The following is an 18,426-nucleotide window of genomic DNA, read 5'->3' as shown; positions in this document are numbered from 1 at the left end:
GGTTGGGCAAGCAAGGTGTGCGTATGATCTGGTAGGTAAGGTACAGTCTAAGGTACGTACGAACGGGACTGCGGCTCGTCAGATCAGGTACACAAGCGTATCCGTTAGAGGTACTGGGTGCGTCTGAATAGCGCGAACGCAGTACGGATACTTCGTACGGATAGGATGGGACAGGAACAGGAACAGGAGGAGCAGGATAGAGCTTCGTGGTGCGGCAGACCAGGGGTTCGAAAAAGGGGCCTGGTTTATTTTTTTTCTCGCTAGGAGCTCCACCGGTGCGCAGATGTCGGGCTTGTGAGAAGTGACGGGCGTGGATTGAGAGGAGCAGCGTAAGCGTCCAGTTCGTCGACGATGCTAGACACACAGCAAATGAGGTCAGTCGCGGATCCAGGCCAAGGGCTCCGGGCCCTTCCAAGCTCCAGCAGGGAAATTCAGGAAGGGGGGGCCGAGCTTGCTGCGATTGCGATTGAAATTGGGATTTAGGATTCTGCCAACTTGGCTGGGCGATGATGGGGGAAGCGTTTGTCCCCTCTAGCGTTGACTAGGGGGTTCAAGATCGAACCAAACCAGGACACCAACGACAATGGCACCTCTTGTTTGTAGCACGGCATGTGCTGTTCCTGCTGCTTCTGGAAGGGGGCCGGGGGCCCGGGGGTTGGTAGGTTTGCTTCCTTACGTACCTTTTGGTCGTTGGAGTGAGAGTTGTGGATGGTTGAATCCTAGGCTGCGCTGGTTTGGGACCGGACTTGACCAAGTAAGATGAGGGAATGGATAGGGGTGGTGGTGGTGGTGGAGGAGGAGAAAGAAGCGTCAAGGTCCCGTCAGGAGACGAATTGAGAGACTAACGGGAGAGCGGGAAGGGGCCGCGACGATCAGGACCGCTGACCGAGAGACGAGCCGTTGAGGGGTAATACCGTAAGGTACGGATACTTTGTAGGTAATACGGGGCAAGAAATCTGAGGTTCTAGTGATTACTGTGTACGGTGTCCGTAAGGTAAGGTAGTCCGTATATTTTGCTGCCGACCCTACCGGACCATGGGAGACCAAAGGCACGGGCACGTCTGCTGGTTTATCAGCAAGTTGGAGTAGTCAAAAACAGGTGTACAGAGATAAATAAGCGTATCCGTCTCTCTGGTTGGGAATGCAGCTGATGCGAATGGATACTCTATCACCTGCAACGGGGGGGTTCAGGACAGAAACGGCTGCATGGGACAGAACTGAACGTGGATGTGGACGTGGAATTGAAAGTGGAAGTGGACGGGAGCAACCAGGGAAGCGGAGAAAGGGACAAGGGATGTTCCACTGCGCCCTGAGCAGCTGGGCTCTTTCCGTTCTATGTACGGAGTACTGTGTGTAATTACCAGTCGGTACCTAAGTACTTCCATTTCTGGATGAGGAGGAAGGAACACTGTGAAATCAAAGAAGGAAGCTCGGGCCCCCGGCACCATGCGGAGTGGATTCAAGGTCCATTTTGTTCGGGGCCCATCCATCCAATGACAAGACTTGAAAGCGTTGGTACCACTGGACCCCTTCGACGTCCACGGAACGTTTGAACTTTCCTTCTGCCGAATGATTGGTCACCGTTGCTGAACTCATCCTTCCTCTCCATTCAAGATATCTCAAGACCCTCAGTGGCTCCAAATTCAAGGTGGAACTTGAAAGTGCAGGGAGCCAGCTACTACCTTTCTCGGTGGGTGTGGTGCGAGTCCGTAGGTACCCAACGGATACTCATACGTCCCTTGCTGCTCCAGTGGACCTCTCTCCTTCCGAAGCTACCTTAGAAACCTACTGGGCCGACCTAACTTAAGTACCTTAGACGGCTTCGATGCACCAAAGGTACCTAAGGTGTTATGCATCCGTAGCTGCCACTGCTCCTTAACGCCAACCTGCCTGACTATTACCTACACTGATATTCTTCCTTGCATTGAGCAGCCCGAACTACATACGCAGTAGCCCACCAAAAATCAAGTCAAATCAAACCTCGTGAACCATGTCGTCCGGGGTTGACTCCGGCTCGTTGCTCCGGGTCCAGCTTCCTCATTGCGACCAACATCACCAACTGGCGGTCTGCAAACTCTACCAGCTCAGGACTTGAACCCCAGATGAACATCCCTTTGTACACCAAGACCTACTGTTATGCTTCTTCCCACTGTCCTCACGAGGTACGCTGCACTTGTCCGGACAATCTACCTTTTTCAGCAGCAAACTCACTTGCACCGAAACCCAATACCAACTCACCGATGACGTACGGATGCCCAGTTCGCGACAGGCTCGTCATGGGTCAATCCTACAGGGCCAAACTCATGCCCAACAAGCTTCTGTCAAGAACAATGCTGCTGGCGCGCGTACAGACACCATTCATGTCTCAAGATGAAGCACTTCAATTTGTGCCATGATCCTCCGGCGCCCATATCATCGCAATTTCGCATCAGCACGTGGTCCGCAGGCCAATAAAGCTTCCTAGCTTAGCTCCACGAGCTTCTGCAGGGTTGCTTTCACCATCAAGCCATGCTCCCGAAACGCACCATCGTTGATTCCTTCACATACTAACAGTCACAGTTTACCATGTTTGGAGCGAACCAAAAAAAGACTCCAGGTTTCGTCTCGAAATAAGCGGCATTCCAAGGTGTTTTCTCCAGGAATATGATCCCGGCAATGGCTCTGAGCCGTTCCAGTAGCTCGGGACCCGGATGGTTGCCGGTCATCTTCGGTCGGCATTGGCACGCAGATCTGGCCTCGACATTCCACCAGGCCGGGTTGCGATGCAAGTTGCTCCATCTACGGATATTCCATCAGGTATCTTGCCCACTTCACGGCGGACACAAACAATATTGTGTATCTCCGTACGGAGTACGGTTGCGGCATCTTCATTCATTGTGTCCGACCTCCCTAGACATTTGACGACGCACCGGCCTCAACTCGGACTGTTGGAGCCTGGTTCGAATAAACTTCTGTCAAAAATTGAGCACGGTTCATTGAGAAATTGCCTGGCCATCCCTCGTCCCAAGCCCTTTTCTATCTGAGCATCGCAATAATGAAGAAATGGTACCGACGTCTTCAGCTCCAATGAATCCCCCTTTGCAAACACCAGATCGCGCTACTTGATCCTTCTCCGTTTCACGATGGAAACAATTTATCGTTCGACTTTCTGACACGAAGGATTGGCAACCGGCGCTGACACGGATCGCAGTGGAAATAACGTCGTCGACTAAATTGTGGCCGCGTTCTTGGCATCTCTCCATTGGAGGACCCTTGTCTTGGGCCACGTTCCTGCGCTTTGGCTACGGATATAGTTACGAGGGCCTCCATCAAAGTGTATATCCCAAGCTACCACATGAAGTCCCGGACTCATCCAACATCAGCTGATGACAATATCGCGGCTTTCACTTGTGGTTCTCACGATCTCGCCAGCAACTCGAATTCAAGTCAGTGCAACACAATAGCGCTGGCTCTAGCCGGCCTTTTTTTCTTTTCTTTCTTGCTTTTTCAGGTCTGCAGCGGGAGAACCGCATGGTCGATAAGCGGGCCGATTGTGGCATTGGCCTTCTCAATAGACTGAAAAATGCCAGCCACGGCTTGACGACGGCGTCGTCTGGCGAACAGTACCCGCCTCACTTAGTTATACGGGCTGCTGCTATTCCGAAACCATCATGAGCTGGAATGCCATGCTCTTGCTCAACATTTTTTGTGAGGACCGGCAATAAGTATTCGAAGAGGTTGAGTTACGTGTCGAGCTGAGGGACTCGACATTTCGCCGTTGGTGGTTAGGCTACGTCTAGGTCGCAAACCACACATCAGGCCCGGCCCGGCTCCGAGAGAGAACACAAGGGAATTGGGCGTGTTAGCAAAGTCAAAATGGTCAGCTCCGGATCAGCAATCTTTATTTCACACACATGCAGCTGTGGCGTAGCAGAATGACTTGTGTGCCTCCAACAACTACGTACGGATACAGGGAATGGAGGGCTGCTTGTGGGGTTCGTACGCGGCAGTTCAGGGTGCCGCCAGCAACACACTCGATGGATGCGTGGCTGCATCGCCAAGCTGCATGATATGGCTTCGTAAAACCCAGCGTAGGGTTACATGGAAGGCGATACGAGGGCAAGACATGCAGACGTGCAGCAAGCTGCACAAGTGGACAACCCCATTCCTACAGTATCTTTCTCTCGCGATACCTCACTGAGTCTTATATGGCGTGTTTTGCATAGAGACCTTGCTGCGCTGTGAGCCGCGCCTTTTTGCGATATACGGATTGCGGTGAGAACGGTGAAGTCGGCGGACTGAGTGAGAAAAGCAACAAAGCTCTCTTGACGTACTGTTCAGTTTGTTCGGATGGCAAGCAGAATTCCTTACCAAGGCAAGCAGGCAGCGTTACCACCAACCGAGACAATTGCTGTTGGTCAGACTCAAAGTCAACAGTCTAGAGTCTGGGGGTGAGATGCTGCGGTTCTATCCACTAGGTGCGCCTATTCAGGAGATCGCGCCATGGCCGAATCCAGCGTGTGTTGCAGGAGCATTAAGAGATAAGACGACGCTTGGCGGACCATTTGCTGATCATACCCAATAGGATTGACTCTGTCATCAGTTGGGTCTAACAACCTCCCTGGGGGATCGAGTCTTCCGGTTTCGTCTGCATCTGCAGCGTTTATTCACTAACCGTCTGGATATCACTCACTGCCGAGAGCCGCCGATCTTCCTTCTTCTTTGTCTCTGATAATTTCTTTTCTCTTACTTTTTCTCCGTCGACTTACTTGCTTACTGACGGTGATTTGGTGATGGTTCCAAGACATAGGCGAGCCCAAAAGCTAACCTCACCATGCTCGATGGCTGGGATATCTTGAGGCTTCAGATGGCGCGGTCGAACTTCTTGTCTGTCGATCTCTCCGTACCCAGCGTGACAGCCCTCGTCTGGGGTTGGAAAGCTGGGGGAGACTGGGGGGGGGGGGGACGGTGACCCGAAGGAACGTGGCATCACCTCCACACCCTCCCGTAGTCGACACCAGCAACCTCAACCCATTGATCAGAAGACAGAAACGACGCCGTCCAACTCGGTTGTGCGGCGCACATGGAGCCACCGTGCATATCGAGCTTGTCAGGGAACTAGTCACATCCCCCTTTACCCCTTCCTTCCCCTGCCGCAGCAGACTTGCTTCTATCCTCCAGTCTTGACATTTGCAAGAAGCGCACCACAGGCTGCCCTACAGTGACTAACGCCCGCTTATACCCTTCGACACACATCAGAAGCATGTTCAGGCCACAATGTACAAGGCATGTTGGCCATTGTCCTACCCTCCGACCATGCTCTCATACAGAGGTCGGATGGTGAATTGCTGTCGAGGTTTTAGAACAGACAGCGCCACCGACGCCCGAAGAAGTGGTCGAGGTCCTTGAGCAGTGAGGAGAGAGGAGGAGGAAGCCGGCTCCGTGTGGTGTCGGTGAAGCGTGCGAACGCCCGGAGACAGTCCCAAAGCGGCATCCGATCACTGGTCCAGTGTAACTCGGATGACCAACAAGGCGTCTAACATGTCGAGCCATACCGCGTTTGTCCGGCCGGTTCATCCAAAAGGTAGGCTCAAGCACCACGGCCATGCTACCTTAATTTTTATTCTTCCCCCTTCAGTCCCCTGTCACCTTATTTTTTGTGGTATATTTTCTCTGCAGGTCACGATCTTGGTCGAATAAGGAATGGTTCGGGTTAGCTGGTGGTGGTGGTCTCCCGGCACCCCAGTTCATGCGCGCCCTTACTCGCCCACAGGCTAGGGCCGATATTCTAATGAAATCACATCGGACTAGTACGGAGAAGTCGGCTATTCGTACAGCAGGAGGTCGTCACGCTGAACATGTTGATACAACACCTCAGACGCAGGGTTGATTGGTGCCGCCGAGAGAAGGAAAGGGACAGGGAAGGGAAGGGGAAGTACAGGAAAGAAAGAATAGGTCTAGGAGACTGGCGGTGGTATGCAGGTTTGATAGCTTGTCTGTCCCATGCGCTGCGTGCCGACATGCGCAAAGAAAAGGTGGGCAACCCTCAGAGAACGAAGTGTCCAGGGCCCTCGAGTCCGCATCCTCGCCGCTTAAGGTAAGGTACAAGTCTCCGTCAGGTAAGGTTACTGAGGATAGTAAGGCGACGTGGGCTGGTTAAAGGTCCAATTCCCCGTCTTACAGCTCAGTGAGGCAAGGCGAGGGATCTTTTGAAGCCTAGTACCTGAAGCCAAATAAGCGGCGCTATGCGTGATGCGTGATGGAGGCGGTTGTATTTCCCAAACCCCACCTGCTTTAACTGCAATCCCGAAAGGCTCCAGAATGGAGAGTGCAAAGTAAAGCTTTCCAAGCATGAAGCCGTTCGAGAATGCTTTTCCATGCTGACGGTATGGACTAAGAATTATGGTATCCCCTGAGATTCCGAGTACTTGTCTGCCTTTGGTCTAAATGGATGCAAATGGTCTCCAATCCAACCCCCATGCATTCATTCCCATCCACACCGGGCCATGACCATGACCAGAACCAGTCAGTCCCTCAAGCCATTAAATACCATCAGAGGTGTCTAAAAATGCAACCTATGGAACGCTCGTGTCTCTCAAGACATCCGTGAACCCCCCCTTGTGGTTTTTAATTCTTCACCTTCCCATACCCCCTTCGCAAAGCCCGTCTCTTCTCGCTACCGACCACTTCTCCCTCTCAGTCACTTTTTCTTGACTCTTCAGCCTTCTCTGGTCTCTCATCTCTTTCCTCGGTCTTTCGCTAGATCGCCCTCGCATTTCTCTCACACACACACCCTCCGTCGTCCGAGTTCAGCCAGACCAGGCTCCCGTCCCATTCTCTGTCTCGCCGTCACCACGCGCGCATACGGAGAGGCATAAAAGAGAAAGACACAGAGAGGAAATAGCACGCTTGGTGGCAGGTCTGAAGTTTGTCCCCGTGAGGTACATATTGTCTGGGACCCTGCGGGACTAGCGACGCACACCACCGCCGACATCTTCTCTTGCATCTTTTCCGCCTTTTTATTTTATTTTATTTTGCTGTCTCTTCTCTCTTCTGTCACTGTTACTTGTCTCTGTTTAATCGACCTTTGCGTGCCTCACATCACACACATACGCACACACATACACAGACACCTTGCCCGACGTTATTCACCACCTTTCAACCGCCGCACTCCGGCACGCACGACACGCACGCATCAATAGCCCCCCCAAAAACGCAGGTCCAGCGCCTGGGACGTTCCCAATCGCCGACAGGACGACAGGACCCTTGGAACCGCGAAAGGAAGAAGAGCTCTGCGACCCACTTCACCCGCCTTGGTCCAGACGGACGGTGGTGCATCTCGCTCGCTTGAGCCTTGGATTGAGCCCGCGTGCTGCTTGCTTGCTTGTCCGGTTCCTACGTCCCGGTCGTATGACATATACATAACCCCAGGACACCCCGAGACCGCTGTTGAACCCAAGGGTCATTCAACTTCCCAACTGTAGATCCTTCTTCATCTATCTTTTTTCTCTCTCACCCACAGGGGCGTTCTCAACCGGGCGTTCACGTCAAAGGAAAGCAAGCCTCTTTTTTTGGCAACGGATGTTACCTACATGACTACTACCCCTGCCAGGAAACAAACAACCTTAACTGCCCGACCCGACTTGCTCTGACGATCAACCCACCCCCGCGTTCTCTCAGTTCACTCAATTATCCACTGGAGCATCTCCATTCATACATAAAAAGCGCCCTCCGTCCGGAAACGCTTTTTGCGACTACGGCTTATTTTCTAACAAACTCGGCACTGAGCATCGTCATTCACATCCATTCCGGAATTTCAAAGATTTGAATCTCTAGTTGGAACCTTGATCCCGAGTATCGGTGGAGTAGTTTCCATTTCAGCGATCAACATGTTATACAACATGAGCTACCCTCGTGATCAGCCGACGGCGGCGGCAGCTCAGCCCATCAAGCCAATCGCCCCTCCTCGGCCGAGACAGCGGTGCTCGCAGCCGATGCCTTTCGACCCCGAGGAACTGTCTCAAAAACTCGTCAAGGTCCTTGCCGATCAGAAGCTTCACGCCGAGAAGAGAAGGAGAGCCAGGGCGGAGGCCACCGCGCCGTCCAAACCGGCAGCACCAGCTCCAGCCCTCAACGGGCTACAAGACGGTCACCCCCAGCATGCAAGCTTGGCTAGGGAGTATCTCGATCAAGGGTCACTCAAGCCCGGCCAGTCCACCACCACCACCACCACCACCAGACCTGCGCAGCCTACCGTAAAGCCAACCAAGGAGAGGGTGGACTCTGGCAGCTCCGCAAGGTCAAAGTCCAAGACGTCCGACGCAGACACCCGCAGCTCCAAGTCTGGCGGAAAGGACTCGTCTTCGAAACGCAAGGGCTCTGACGGTGACAAGCACCCCTTCATCCCACAGTTCGCCGCGGCGCAGTTCTCGCGCACAACGACGACCGAGACGTCGGACAGCAAGGGTCTCGTTCGCAAGCTGTCGAGGACGGCCCTCAGGATTGCCCAAGGCCACCGCGAGAGGCACCAGGACCGCGCCCCCATCACCCACGAACAGATTCCGGAAATGGCTGAGCTGGGCAGCTCCCGCGCGCACCGTGACCGTAACCACCACAGACACACCATCGAAGGACCGCTGGGTGTTGGCCGGGCCGGTGAGATTGACCACACCAGATCTGCCAGGCGGGCTACAACCGGCGACATTCTCCTCCCCTTTGAATCTGGTGCTTCTTCACCATATCATCTTGATGATCCCGAGGCGGCGGATCACAACCCCTATGAGCACCGCGTGGACTGGACCCAAAGCGACGAAGCGCAGCCGCAGCCGAAGACGAAGCCGTCGCTGCGCAAGGCGGATTCCATATGGGCTCTGAAGCATAAACTCGGAGCCCTCACCAGACACGGGCGGGAAGAAAACCACTCCCGGGACAACAGCCCACCGTCCGACACCGCCTTGAGGTCGCCCAAGAGCGGATTCTTTGCGCGATTCAAAGTCAACCACTGAGCTCCGGAAGAAAACTTTTGTCAAGGGAGTAAATAGGACCCTTACCTGATGATCGATACCATCTATGCATACACGGCGCGGTTTTGCAGCACACTCGCGGTCGAACGTGTGTATACGCACGCCTTATCAAACACAGGGCCGCCGCATAATACACGCAGGCCGCCCGCCTTAATCATACCATAACCCAATCCAAAACCACAAAACGCCCTCTCACCCGCGGTCCTCCGTCATGAGGCGTCTAATCAGCTCGGCATCCTTCTCAGCCGCCTGTTTCCTAATCACCTCTTCCGCCTCGGCCGCCGCGCTCGCCTGCGACATGAGGTGGTTGATGAGCTCGACGTACTCCCTCACGCCCTCGCCGTCCTCGCCGTCGGCGGCCCTGGCCCTCCGCAGCGCCTCTTTCCCCTTGCGGATCCCGACGTCGTGCGTCCACTGCTCCTTTTTCGGGTTCGCGGCCGCCAGAGCCCGCGCCTTCATCATGTCGTTGAGGCTGCTCCCCGTGGACTGCAGTTCCGGCGGCGGCTCCGTGGCGGCGAAGATCTCGAGGAGTCGCGCCTGCAGCGTCGGGTACCGTCGGAAGAGGTACCGGAGCTGGTCCGAGTCGTCGAGGACGCTGAAGGGGTTCCTTGGGCCGCTTGCGGCGGCGGCACCGCCGCTCGGCGCGGGGGGCTCGATGGCGGCCGAGGCGGGTTTCGGCGCCGGTTCGGGATCGGGCGGGTGGTTCTCGCGGTGCGTTTTGTTACACGGGACGGAGCAGCTGGAGGGGAGAAAGGGGAAGCCCGCAAGTCAGTAAAGATAATGTATATAACGAGAAACAAACCACGTATAATGAAGAATGAGTACTTTTGAAGAAAACGCCATGGAACAGACTCGAGCATAATTGTGAAAAAAGTACGTACAATGGTAATGCGCAGCGCGTGCACTTGTATTTTCCCTCTTTTTCGTGGCATACACCACACATCTTTGTCTTTGGCGCGGACGGGGGAGGCTGTGTTGTCGTCTCGTCTGCTGCTGCTCCTGCCGTGGGTTGTGTCCGTGTCGTTTGCGCCGTGGGAGCTGTTGCTGCTGCTGCTGCTGCTGCTGAACCGTCACCGTCACCGTCACCCGGCTCACCCTCGCCTTCACCCGCCGTCAGCGACGCGTTCGCCATCGCCGCCGTCGTAGCCCTCGTCTTTGCCTCGCCGTCGTCGTCGTCGTCTTGGTGCGAGGGGCTCGTTGCGCGGGACCGTTTCGCGGCGGGGGGTCGGGACTCGGGTCCGGTTGCTAGGTCGTCTTGCGCGGCGCGTTTGGGGGATGTCGGGGGGGCGGCGTTGGTGGAGGTGTCGTCTGGGATTGACATCTTGGGAGGGAGGAGGAGTAGGGAGGCCGGCGGTTCGGTCGACTGTTTCTCGGTTCTGGAGAGGGCGGAGGGAAGGGGGGGTTGGAAGAGGTTGTCGCTGGGCGAAGAACGAGTGTCGTGGGAGAGTGTCCGTTTGCTGGCTGGAAAGTTGCTCTCCGTCGTCGGGTATGTTGCGTCGATGTTCAATGGTTGCTCTGTCGCTCTCCGAAAAGGAAAAAAAAAAAAAAAGAGTAAATACGGATAAAGTGCTGACTGGAGACAAGGGTAAGGACAAGCCTTTGCGATTCAGGGTACGGATAGGTAGGTAATGTAAGGTGGTCAAGGGTCGAGATAACGTCGTTGGACGCTTTGAGTAACGATAACCCCGCGTTCCTTTTTTCTTTTTTTTTTCTTTCTGTCTTCTTTCCTTTTTTTCTGCTAGTTGGGTTGCGAGAGACTTCTCTGCTTTGGGCTCCTTTTCGAAACTTTTTTCTGCCGCCTGTCTGTTTGACGATTTTCCGGCGGGGCGTTTTCCTCCATAATACCTTGGTTCCTCAAAACCTTGGGCGGTGAACAGCCCCCTTGACCGCCAAAATACCTTACCTTAGCTGTCCCCGAGCTCCCCACAAAAGCATTCACTTCATGCGAAATCGGGAATTCCACGGACCAACCCGAGGGGGTTCCATGAGTGGCAGTTTTCTGCGTCATTCTTCTCCAGCTGTCCGAACCCCCCCCCCCCCCCTGGCACTGACTGGGTGGTCCACCGTCCACCGTTCACTGACCCTGACCCCCCAAGAAAGGACAGGGCCCAAAACTGACCAATTCCCGCAGAGAGCCTCGATGATTGGTAATGCAACGCCTCGGAATTGAGAGGCGTGTGCAAAAAAAGTGGAAAGCTCTTTCCAGTTTTGTCAACCTTTTTTCCTCGCGCTGTAATTTGCCTGCTGTCAAAATTCAAAGGTTCCGTCACCGGATGTAATGCCGAGGTGTGAGGTTTGGTAAATCTGTACGGATACGTCTGAATAATCAACATTTTCGACAATACATCTTCCCACAACATTTACGACTTTTCTCCTCACTCTTGGACGACCAAAAACCTTCGCCCTCGACATTGTATATTCGGTCAATAACGACGATAGCGACGAATCATCGGATCGGAGAGACCCCGACGGCCACCAAACACATTAAATCTTTCGCCACAATGTCATCGTATAGAGCAACGAGGACGGCCCTCCGCGCCGTCGCGCGCACATCGAGGCTCGCCACCTCCAGACCCTCACAATCGCGATCCTTCGCCAGCGTACACACCGGCTTCCTCCAAAACAACCAAACATCACAACGCCGCCCGACGGCAACAACAAGTCGACACCAACAATCCCTCCAGCGACAATCCCCCTTTGCCGCCCGCACCGGCGCCGTCCGCACAATCTTCATCCAGACCGAAAACACGCCCAACCCAGACGCCGTAAAGTTCCTCCCGAACCACCGCATCCTCCCCGACACCCTCTCCACCCCCTTCATCGAGTACCTCAACCCGCGCTCCACCATCGCGCCGCCCTACCCGTCCCCGCTCGCCGCCCAGCTCATGAACATTGACGGCGTCACCTCGGTTTTCTACGGCGCCGACTTCATCACCGTCAACAAATCCCCCGACGCGAATTGGGCACACATCCGCCCGGAGATCTTCGCCCTCATCACCGAGGCTATCACCTCGGGCCAGACCATCGTCACCGTCTCGGCAGACAAGGAAGGCGGTGCCGGTGCGGCCGCCGACGGCGCCCCCGAGGAGCCCGATAGTTTGGCGTACGATGAGAACGACAGCGAGGTCGTCGGCATGATCAAGGAGCTTCTCGAGACGAGGATACGGCCTGCTATCCAGGAGGACGGCGGCGATATCGAGTTCCGCGGGTTCACGGACGAGGGTACCGTGCTGCTGAAGCTTCGCGGTGCGTGCCGGACGTGCGATTCTAGCACCGTGACGTTGAAGAATGGTATTGAGAGCATGCTGATGCATTATGTAAGTTGACTCAACCTCTGTGGTTTTTGGGAGGTTTCCTGGAGATTTCCTGCAAAGCGCCTCCCGAATAACCGTGGAACATACGTGCTGACGTCGGCATATCCAGATTGAGGAGGTCAAGTCCGTTGAGCAGATCCTCGACCAGGAGGAGGAGATTGCCATCCAAGAATTTGCAAAGTTTGAGGAGAAGCTCAAGTCCCAAAAGGGACCCGAGGCGACCGCGGCATAAACAGTAGCACGCTCGAATGCGATATGAGGAAGACTGTCCAGAAGTGGTTCCCAAACACTTCTCAGAATGACGAAACAATAAGACATCGAGGAGGCGCACGATACCTGTAGAACTGCTGTATAATTAAAGAGAAACGTTTCATCCGGCTTCAACCCGGTGACGGAGACAATACCCACTACCAAAAGCGTACGCTGCTATTCCTTCATCGCAGCCTCGTCCACGTCTACGTAGGGTTACGCCAGCCTCGCACAGTCGAGGTGTGCACAGATAATGAATGACCTGGTCCGAGACCTACCTCGCAAACCGCTATCGCTGAGCCTCGTGTTCGGTCGGATATGATGCCTCACTGACCCGGAATGGGCTGCGTCGCCTCGAACGTAAAGAAAAGAAAAAAAGTCAAGTTCCGAGCCGGGGCCGGTCTAGGTCTACTACGGTATCAGGCCAAAGTTTAACCCCCTTGTCAGGTATCTTCGCCCATGCTTCTCGAGATTACATCAGCAGCATTACTTTCGAGATTCTTGTGCACGTCGAACAAAATTTTGGCCATTGAGAGTCACTGCTCTACCCTAGTCAGACCCACACTACCTGGTAGGGAGTTTAAACATACCCCTAAGGACCAAGTAGATGGATGACGATCTGGGCGAGCCTATGAGGGCCTGTTGCGCACAACCCTACCACCGGCGGCGTCAAGTCAGATTGCAGAATTCAGACAAATGCCGTCGACAATGCGAGTAAAGATCATCCATGGCCTGCTAAAGCCTAGCCAGCCGCGTTCGAGATCAGTATCCGTCGTAACGAAATGCGCAGGCCCAGCAGGGTTGGCGGAGGGTTTTCCCTATTGCCCTCGTCCTGATTGGACTCTGGCCCCAACCAAGGGTTGCTGCAGCGGATCAGGGCGGGGGGCCGGGGGTGGTCGTTCCCGTACAGGAACCCCTCATCGAATCATCGAAACCCCTCAACTCTCTTATGTTTTGACGTCCCCACGGTTGAGCAATTCTGAGAGTGGTTTTAACGTTCACGCCCTTTCGTCTGCCATACCTCATCAGAACGGCCATCTCCGTCTTGTTTCCCACCCTTCTTTCTCTCCTTGAACAGGCCTCAGGAGGTCAACGGCCCACCGAATTCCTGGCTCGTCTTTTCTGCTCGGTCAAGTTTAGGTTCCTTGACTTCCGCTGATCTCGTGCCGCATCTCCTCATCATCATGCCAGTCTGCCGGGTGCATGCCTGCCCCGTCTCTGCCTCCGCACCGAGTACCACCAGTGCCCCCTAGAAAACGATTGGCAGGCCCCTGTTGACGTTGCTACAGTATCGCAGTACAGAATTAGTTGCGAACAGCAAGCCATGGTATTGATGCCGTCTTAGACTGTAATCTGAGGCAGACCAGATGCAAGAGCGGAACAGTTGCGGTCGCGCCAGGTGGGCCAGGAGAGGACCGATCTTGGAGACCCTAAGTATCCGTCTTTAGTTGCAGTAGCGCCGCTTGGTGGGCAGCAACTTCGAAGAAACCCAACATTCCAAGGTCAAACTTCCAGATGATTCCCTTCAAGATCCGCGTACGGATAGGTGCTCCTAGGTTGTGAATGTTTGACGTCCGCTCAGACGTTTTTCTGGCCACTTTTTGACTTCTGGCTTCTTGGGGAGCCGTTGCAGCAGCCGCTCACGGTTGAGTTTAATGACAAGATGATAATCCGGGGTAAAGCCCCCTGGCTGATTTTGACTTTCGCCCTCCATCGGTGTCGTCGATCTCCAGTGACGGTGCGGTACGTTGCGTTTCGTTGCCGTCTTTGATGGTCGCATTTATAGACCACCAGATCATCCTATCAACTGCAGAGAATACCTGGGTATATCTCGTCATCTTCGTATACGTGATATAGGTCGGGCTGCTAGGTCTCAAGCTCGGCGCATCGTCCAAAACTGAAGCGCGACGCTCAGTCTCACTCTTACCAGGGTGTGGTTGATAGACAGGCTGCATTTCAGGAGTAGAAAGGGTCTCAAATGGCAAAAGGAAACCCTCCAATGTCTGATGCGTTCATTTTCTCCTCATAGCTGGTCGATGGAATCGAAATGCGTGATTCTGCGCATCTAGTAGTGCGTCGACCTAGAGGCGGAACCTCATCCGTGGTCGCATTTATCTCAAAGACGCACCAGACATTGTCTCCGCCCACCGGTTGCCGGCAGTGCGTTCCTTCATCGTCGTCAATACTGCTTACCTGGGTTTACATCTGATTCGATATCGAAAGTTCCGACCCGTGCCATACGCCTAGAGTCTGGATGATGCCACTGTGAGGTCAGTGAGACAGTCAAATCGAAGAAGCCTTTGAAGATGAAGGAGGTTAGCTTGAGCATGGCGCGCGTGACATGCTGCAGCAGCCCGTTTACTCCACAGATCCTTACCCCTCCTCGGTCTCGGAGAAGTGCCCTGAACCCAGACCTTCATCGCCAAACCTTCTGCCTGCATCTGCACATGCACCTCTGCCTCTAGTGGTGCCTCCCTTTGGCATCAGAGATGGTAGGTAGTTATAGTCTCCTATAGGTCATTGACCGGCGATACTCAGTGCCAAAGCTGGTCCGTCATCTCGTGGGTCGTAGTCCTCTCCCCCTTTGCCGGTAGTAGCGGCCGTGGCTCCAGATTTCTCGCATCATGGCACTTGGGACCTTGACTCCTCTTCAGCTGATACTTGTGGAACAGGGTCTCAGCAACTTCGAGGCGTCTCATACTGATATTAAGTGGCGTAGACTGAAAGACGTTTCCTTGTACCTTGTCGCCTTGTTTGTAGCGGAACGTGAGCCCACGGACATTTGTAGAACATGGATCTAGTGCGGGGTGGTGAGGGATGAGGACCGATGGCAAGCTGCAGAATTCCAGCCACCCTTGCAACTTTCAACGGCAAACCTCTAAACTTTCCAGGGAAACCGCCATGCGAACATCGACCGTGGCTCCTGCTGCCGTACAAAGTGTACCCGGACATGATGGCGCGTGCTCTATGTTGCGTTCAAGAAACAGACGTGTTTGGATCACGACTGTGTCTCACGTACGTCCGCGGCATAGGCCAAGTAGTAGAAGGGTGAGACCCTGCAACGGCGAGACCACCAGATGTTCTTGGGCACTGAGGACGATGGATGCAGTCAACCGGTTGGCTGGCTCGACTTGCTGGTGGTTCGAATATGCTCCTCCTGATTGCAGCGCTATGCCACCGCTGACCGAAGTTGGACTTGGCCATTTGTTGATCAAGGGGCGAAAAGCCGCTAAAGGTTGGAGGATCGGCGATGGGCGAATGGGCTCAGCCTGTTACAGCCGCATAGAGGTCAGATGGCCACTTCATGCCCGGAGGCTGAGGGAAAGCATGCAAGAAGAAAGCTGCAGTGTTAACGGCATCGTCGGGGACCACTCTGACCGCAGGTAGTATCCATGTCGGCGATCCGGAAAAGCTCGTTCCTCGCTCACGCTGGTTTTCCTAGTTGTTTCTATAGTATAGTTTCGCTGAATGATAGTCGCATCTTTAGAAGTTGTTCTTAGCCCTCAGATCCCCCCCCCCCCCATGGCCACGGAAGAATGGTGGGCCGAAGGGAACATCGGATGTGCAAACATGACGGTAGCGCCGGAATATATAGAGACAAAACCTTCAATGTAATGTAGGAAGTACGTCGCGCTGGCGAATATATGAAGTATATGCGTGTGCCGCCGTCGACTGGGGTACATGGGCGTACTATGCAGACGTATCACACAACGCTTCTCTGCAGGCATGGCATGTCATGAGCGGGGTGGTGGTGATTGAGGTGATTTGTAGTTGTAGGACTCGAAAGAATCTTATGCGCAAGTGCCATCATTTTCTGCAGACGCGGATGAAGGATTGACCATAGCAGATGGCAGTGCAACCCGCTTTATCCGGGAAGCTTCTTAGTCGTCGAGGCTGGTCTTGATTAAGAACGGAGTAGCGAGGTATCAATATGGATACGGTATTGTTGTATGCCGGTGCTGCGTCTGCCGCGACTTGTCGCCCGAGTCTACTGTATACCGAAGTCTCGGCCGGAGCACGACGAAGTAGTGAGGATTTGATGAGTATGTAATTATGCAGACCGAGGTAGCATCGATGTACGAACAGAGGTCCAGTCATGAACTAGCGAGAAAGATAGCAAATGAGAGAGGAAGCGCTGAGGTGGAAACAAGATGTCCCCGTCGAGGTGCCACCATGGATTCGGATGGACGGGGAGGAGCCAAGACGTCGCGAGAGGCTCCCATGTACTTCGTAGGTAGTGTGCATGCTGTTAGTAGGTAGGTACGAAGACCTATCACCAGGCACCTTTGATGGCTTGTTTCCAATTTCGATTCCATCTGTCTGTCATAATGGAAACCAGAGTCCAGTCCGGTAGGCTCTGTTTCCCCGCTTCCTTCCCTCTTGGCCCCCGAAACCCACGATCTGAAGGGGCAGCTCCTGCTCTAGTTGCTGTTGGGTGAACAAAGAAGCAAAGACGTGGAGAACATGATCTGGTTGGTCACTTGCAGACGGGCGGCCCCACTAGCCACAACCCCTGAGCCCTGACAGGCCCGGCCTGGCCTTGCTAGTCCGCCCATCCCTGTGTTTCCTGAATTTTGATTGGCAGTAGAATCGAGCAAAAGGTGGGGATCTGCCTGGAGAACAGTGTGGGGAATCGGGAAGATGCTAGGCAGTACGTACCTGCGAATGACCAAGGACGGTTAGCTCGGATCCACCGCTTGAGACGGGCACTTTGGTCACACTGTGCCGCCAGAGAGACAGGCATGGCAGGCACCTCCGTCCAGCCTGTTTGTCCTGCCCTGCATGCTCGACGACATTGCGTTTGGGGGATTTTCAGATTGAGATATCTTCCTTCCAGCATTTCACCTATTACCTTACTTGGATACGAAGAGAGTAAAATCTCAACTTGGCACACCACCCGCACATATGAGGTATAGTGGCAGGCGGACTTTACAACGGCTACACTTCTTCTTTCTCTCGAGCTACTATTGCATTGCCAGAGCTGCCATCCCTTATACGTCTTTTCCACTTTCGGCCTGCTACTCGCGGAACCCCATTCTCTTGCACCAAGTACCTGCATACCCGTTCTCTGTACGGAAATACCAATGGAGAAGTACAACACCACACCCATACCTCACCTTGGCAACCGGATTTCTCTAGTAGCAGTTCTTGGATAACTTCCTTCCATCTTTCCACTTTTTCTGCCCTCGTCGTCTGGGCTATTCTGGCTCCCGCTTGCTGCCACCCTGCAAATTTATCCACCTAAGCAGGTACCTTGGCCTGCAAAGGGTGTCGAGGCTGTTCTCTTGGGCCCTACCACACCGTCGTCTCGCTTTCCGCTGCACACCCTCTTGAATTGCACCTGGGCCACTCAAAACTCTTTGACGGGAAGGGGGGAGCCCTCTAGCTGCCACAGAAAGAAAAGAAAAACGCAAAGAGTGTGTCTCCTTGTTCTAGCTGCCGTTCCATGATTCTTACACATCTCGCAGGTGATTGGGTACCTTCTTCCCCCTTTACCTGCTTCAACAAGCAAGCAGTGCAAGGTGTACATCGCTACTTTCTTGGGGCAACCTCAATGCAAAGAGGTCTTGCCAGACCAACAGGAGGACCTTGTCCCCTCTACGATATCCCGCAGACTTCAGCAAGTGCTGTTCACAGTCAACGCGTTGATTCTCTTCTTATTGTTACTTCTCTCTTTCTCCAGTGGCGGTCTGAATGCTCTTCGTTCCTAGTCCCAGCTTTTGCTACACCCCACTATACATGCGCGGCGACCAAGTGGTCGATTCTGTGGATCGGAAAATGGGTGCACTTTTCTTTCACTTCGCCATGAAGGATGCCATCAATTATCGCCAATATTTGATGCGTTCTGTGCATTGGAATGT

At 54.1% G+C, this 18,426-nt stretch overlaps 6 protein-coding genes across 6 annotated transcripts; 3 read left to right on the top strand and 3 right to left on the bottom strand.

The window, feature by feature from the left end:
- Nucleotides 1-4,744: 4,744 nt before the first annotated feature.
- CABS01_09605 (uncharacterized protein) lies at nucleotides 4,745-4,969 on the bottom strand (the record flags this gene model as incomplete). The annotated part of the gene is made up of 1 exon (XM_060542962.1): nucleotides 4,745-4,969. One exon carries the CDS (start codon nucleotides 4,967-4,969, stop codon nucleotides 4,745-4,747), a length of 225 nt encoding a protein of 74 aa, XP_060400178.1.
- A 530-nt stretch (nucleotides 4,970-5,499) lies between these two features.
- Nucleotides 5,500-5,679, top strand: CABS01_09604 (uncharacterized protein; the record flags this gene model as incomplete). Its single annotated transcript, XM_060542961.1, has 1 exon — nucleotides 5,500-5,679. The coding sequence occupies one exon, from the start codon at nucleotides 5,500-5,502 to the stop codon at nucleotides 5,677-5,679; it is 180 nt and encodes a 59-aa protein (XP_060400177.1).
- A 2,189-nt stretch (nucleotides 5,680-7,868) lies between these two features.
- CABS01_09603 (uncharacterized protein) lies at nucleotides 7,869-8,984 on the top strand (the record flags this gene model as incomplete). Its single annotated transcript, XM_060542960.1, has 1 exon — nucleotides 7,869-8,984. One exon carries the CDS (start codon nucleotides 7,869-7,871, stop codon nucleotides 8,982-8,984), a length of 1,116 nt encoding a protein of 371 aa, XP_060400176.1.
- A 210-nt stretch (nucleotides 8,985-9,194) lies between these two features.
- CABS01_09602 (HIT zinc finger) lies at nucleotides 9,195-10,323 on the bottom strand (the record flags this gene model as incomplete). The annotated part of the gene is made up of 2 exons (XM_060542959.1): nucleotides 9,195-9,741; nucleotides 9,884-10,323. The coding sequence occupies 2 exons, from the start codon at nucleotides 10,321-10,323 to the stop codon at nucleotides 9,195-9,197; spliced, it is 987 nt and encodes a 328-aa protein (XP_060400175.1).
- Nucleotides 10,324-11,503: 1,180 nt separating this feature from the next.
- CABS01_09601 (uncharacterized protein) lies at nucleotides 11,504-12,548 on the top strand (the record flags this gene model as incomplete). Its single annotated transcript, XM_060542958.1, has 2 exons — nucleotides 11,504-12,319; nucleotides 12,426-12,548. 2 exons carry the CDS (start codon nucleotides 11,504-11,506, stop codon nucleotides 12,546-12,548), a joined length of 939 nt encoding a protein of 312 aa, XP_060400174.1.
- Nucleotides 12,549-14,938: 2,390 nt separating this feature from the next.
- Nucleotides 14,939-15,517, bottom strand: CABS01_09600 (uncharacterized protein; the record flags this gene model as incomplete). Its single annotated transcript, XM_060542957.1, has 2 exons — nucleotides 14,939-15,075; nucleotides 15,307-15,517. 2 exons carry the CDS (start codon nucleotides 15,515-15,517, stop codon nucleotides 14,939-14,941), a joined length of 348 nt encoding a protein of 115 aa, XP_060400173.1.
- Nucleotides 15,518-18,426: the final 2,909 nt, after the last annotated feature.

Source organism: Colletotrichum abscissum, assembly GCF_030869225.1.
Source record: "Colletotrichum abscissum strain IMI 504890 chromosome Unknown Scaffold_23.1, whole genome shotgun sequence".
Taxonomy (NCBI): domain Eukaryota; kingdom Fungi; phylum Ascomycota; class Sordariomycetes; order Glomerellales; family Glomerellaceae; genus Colletotrichum; species Colletotrichum abscissum.
Note: the sequence above shows the minus strand (reverse complement) of the source record. Positions and strands in the feature narration are given on the sequence as shown.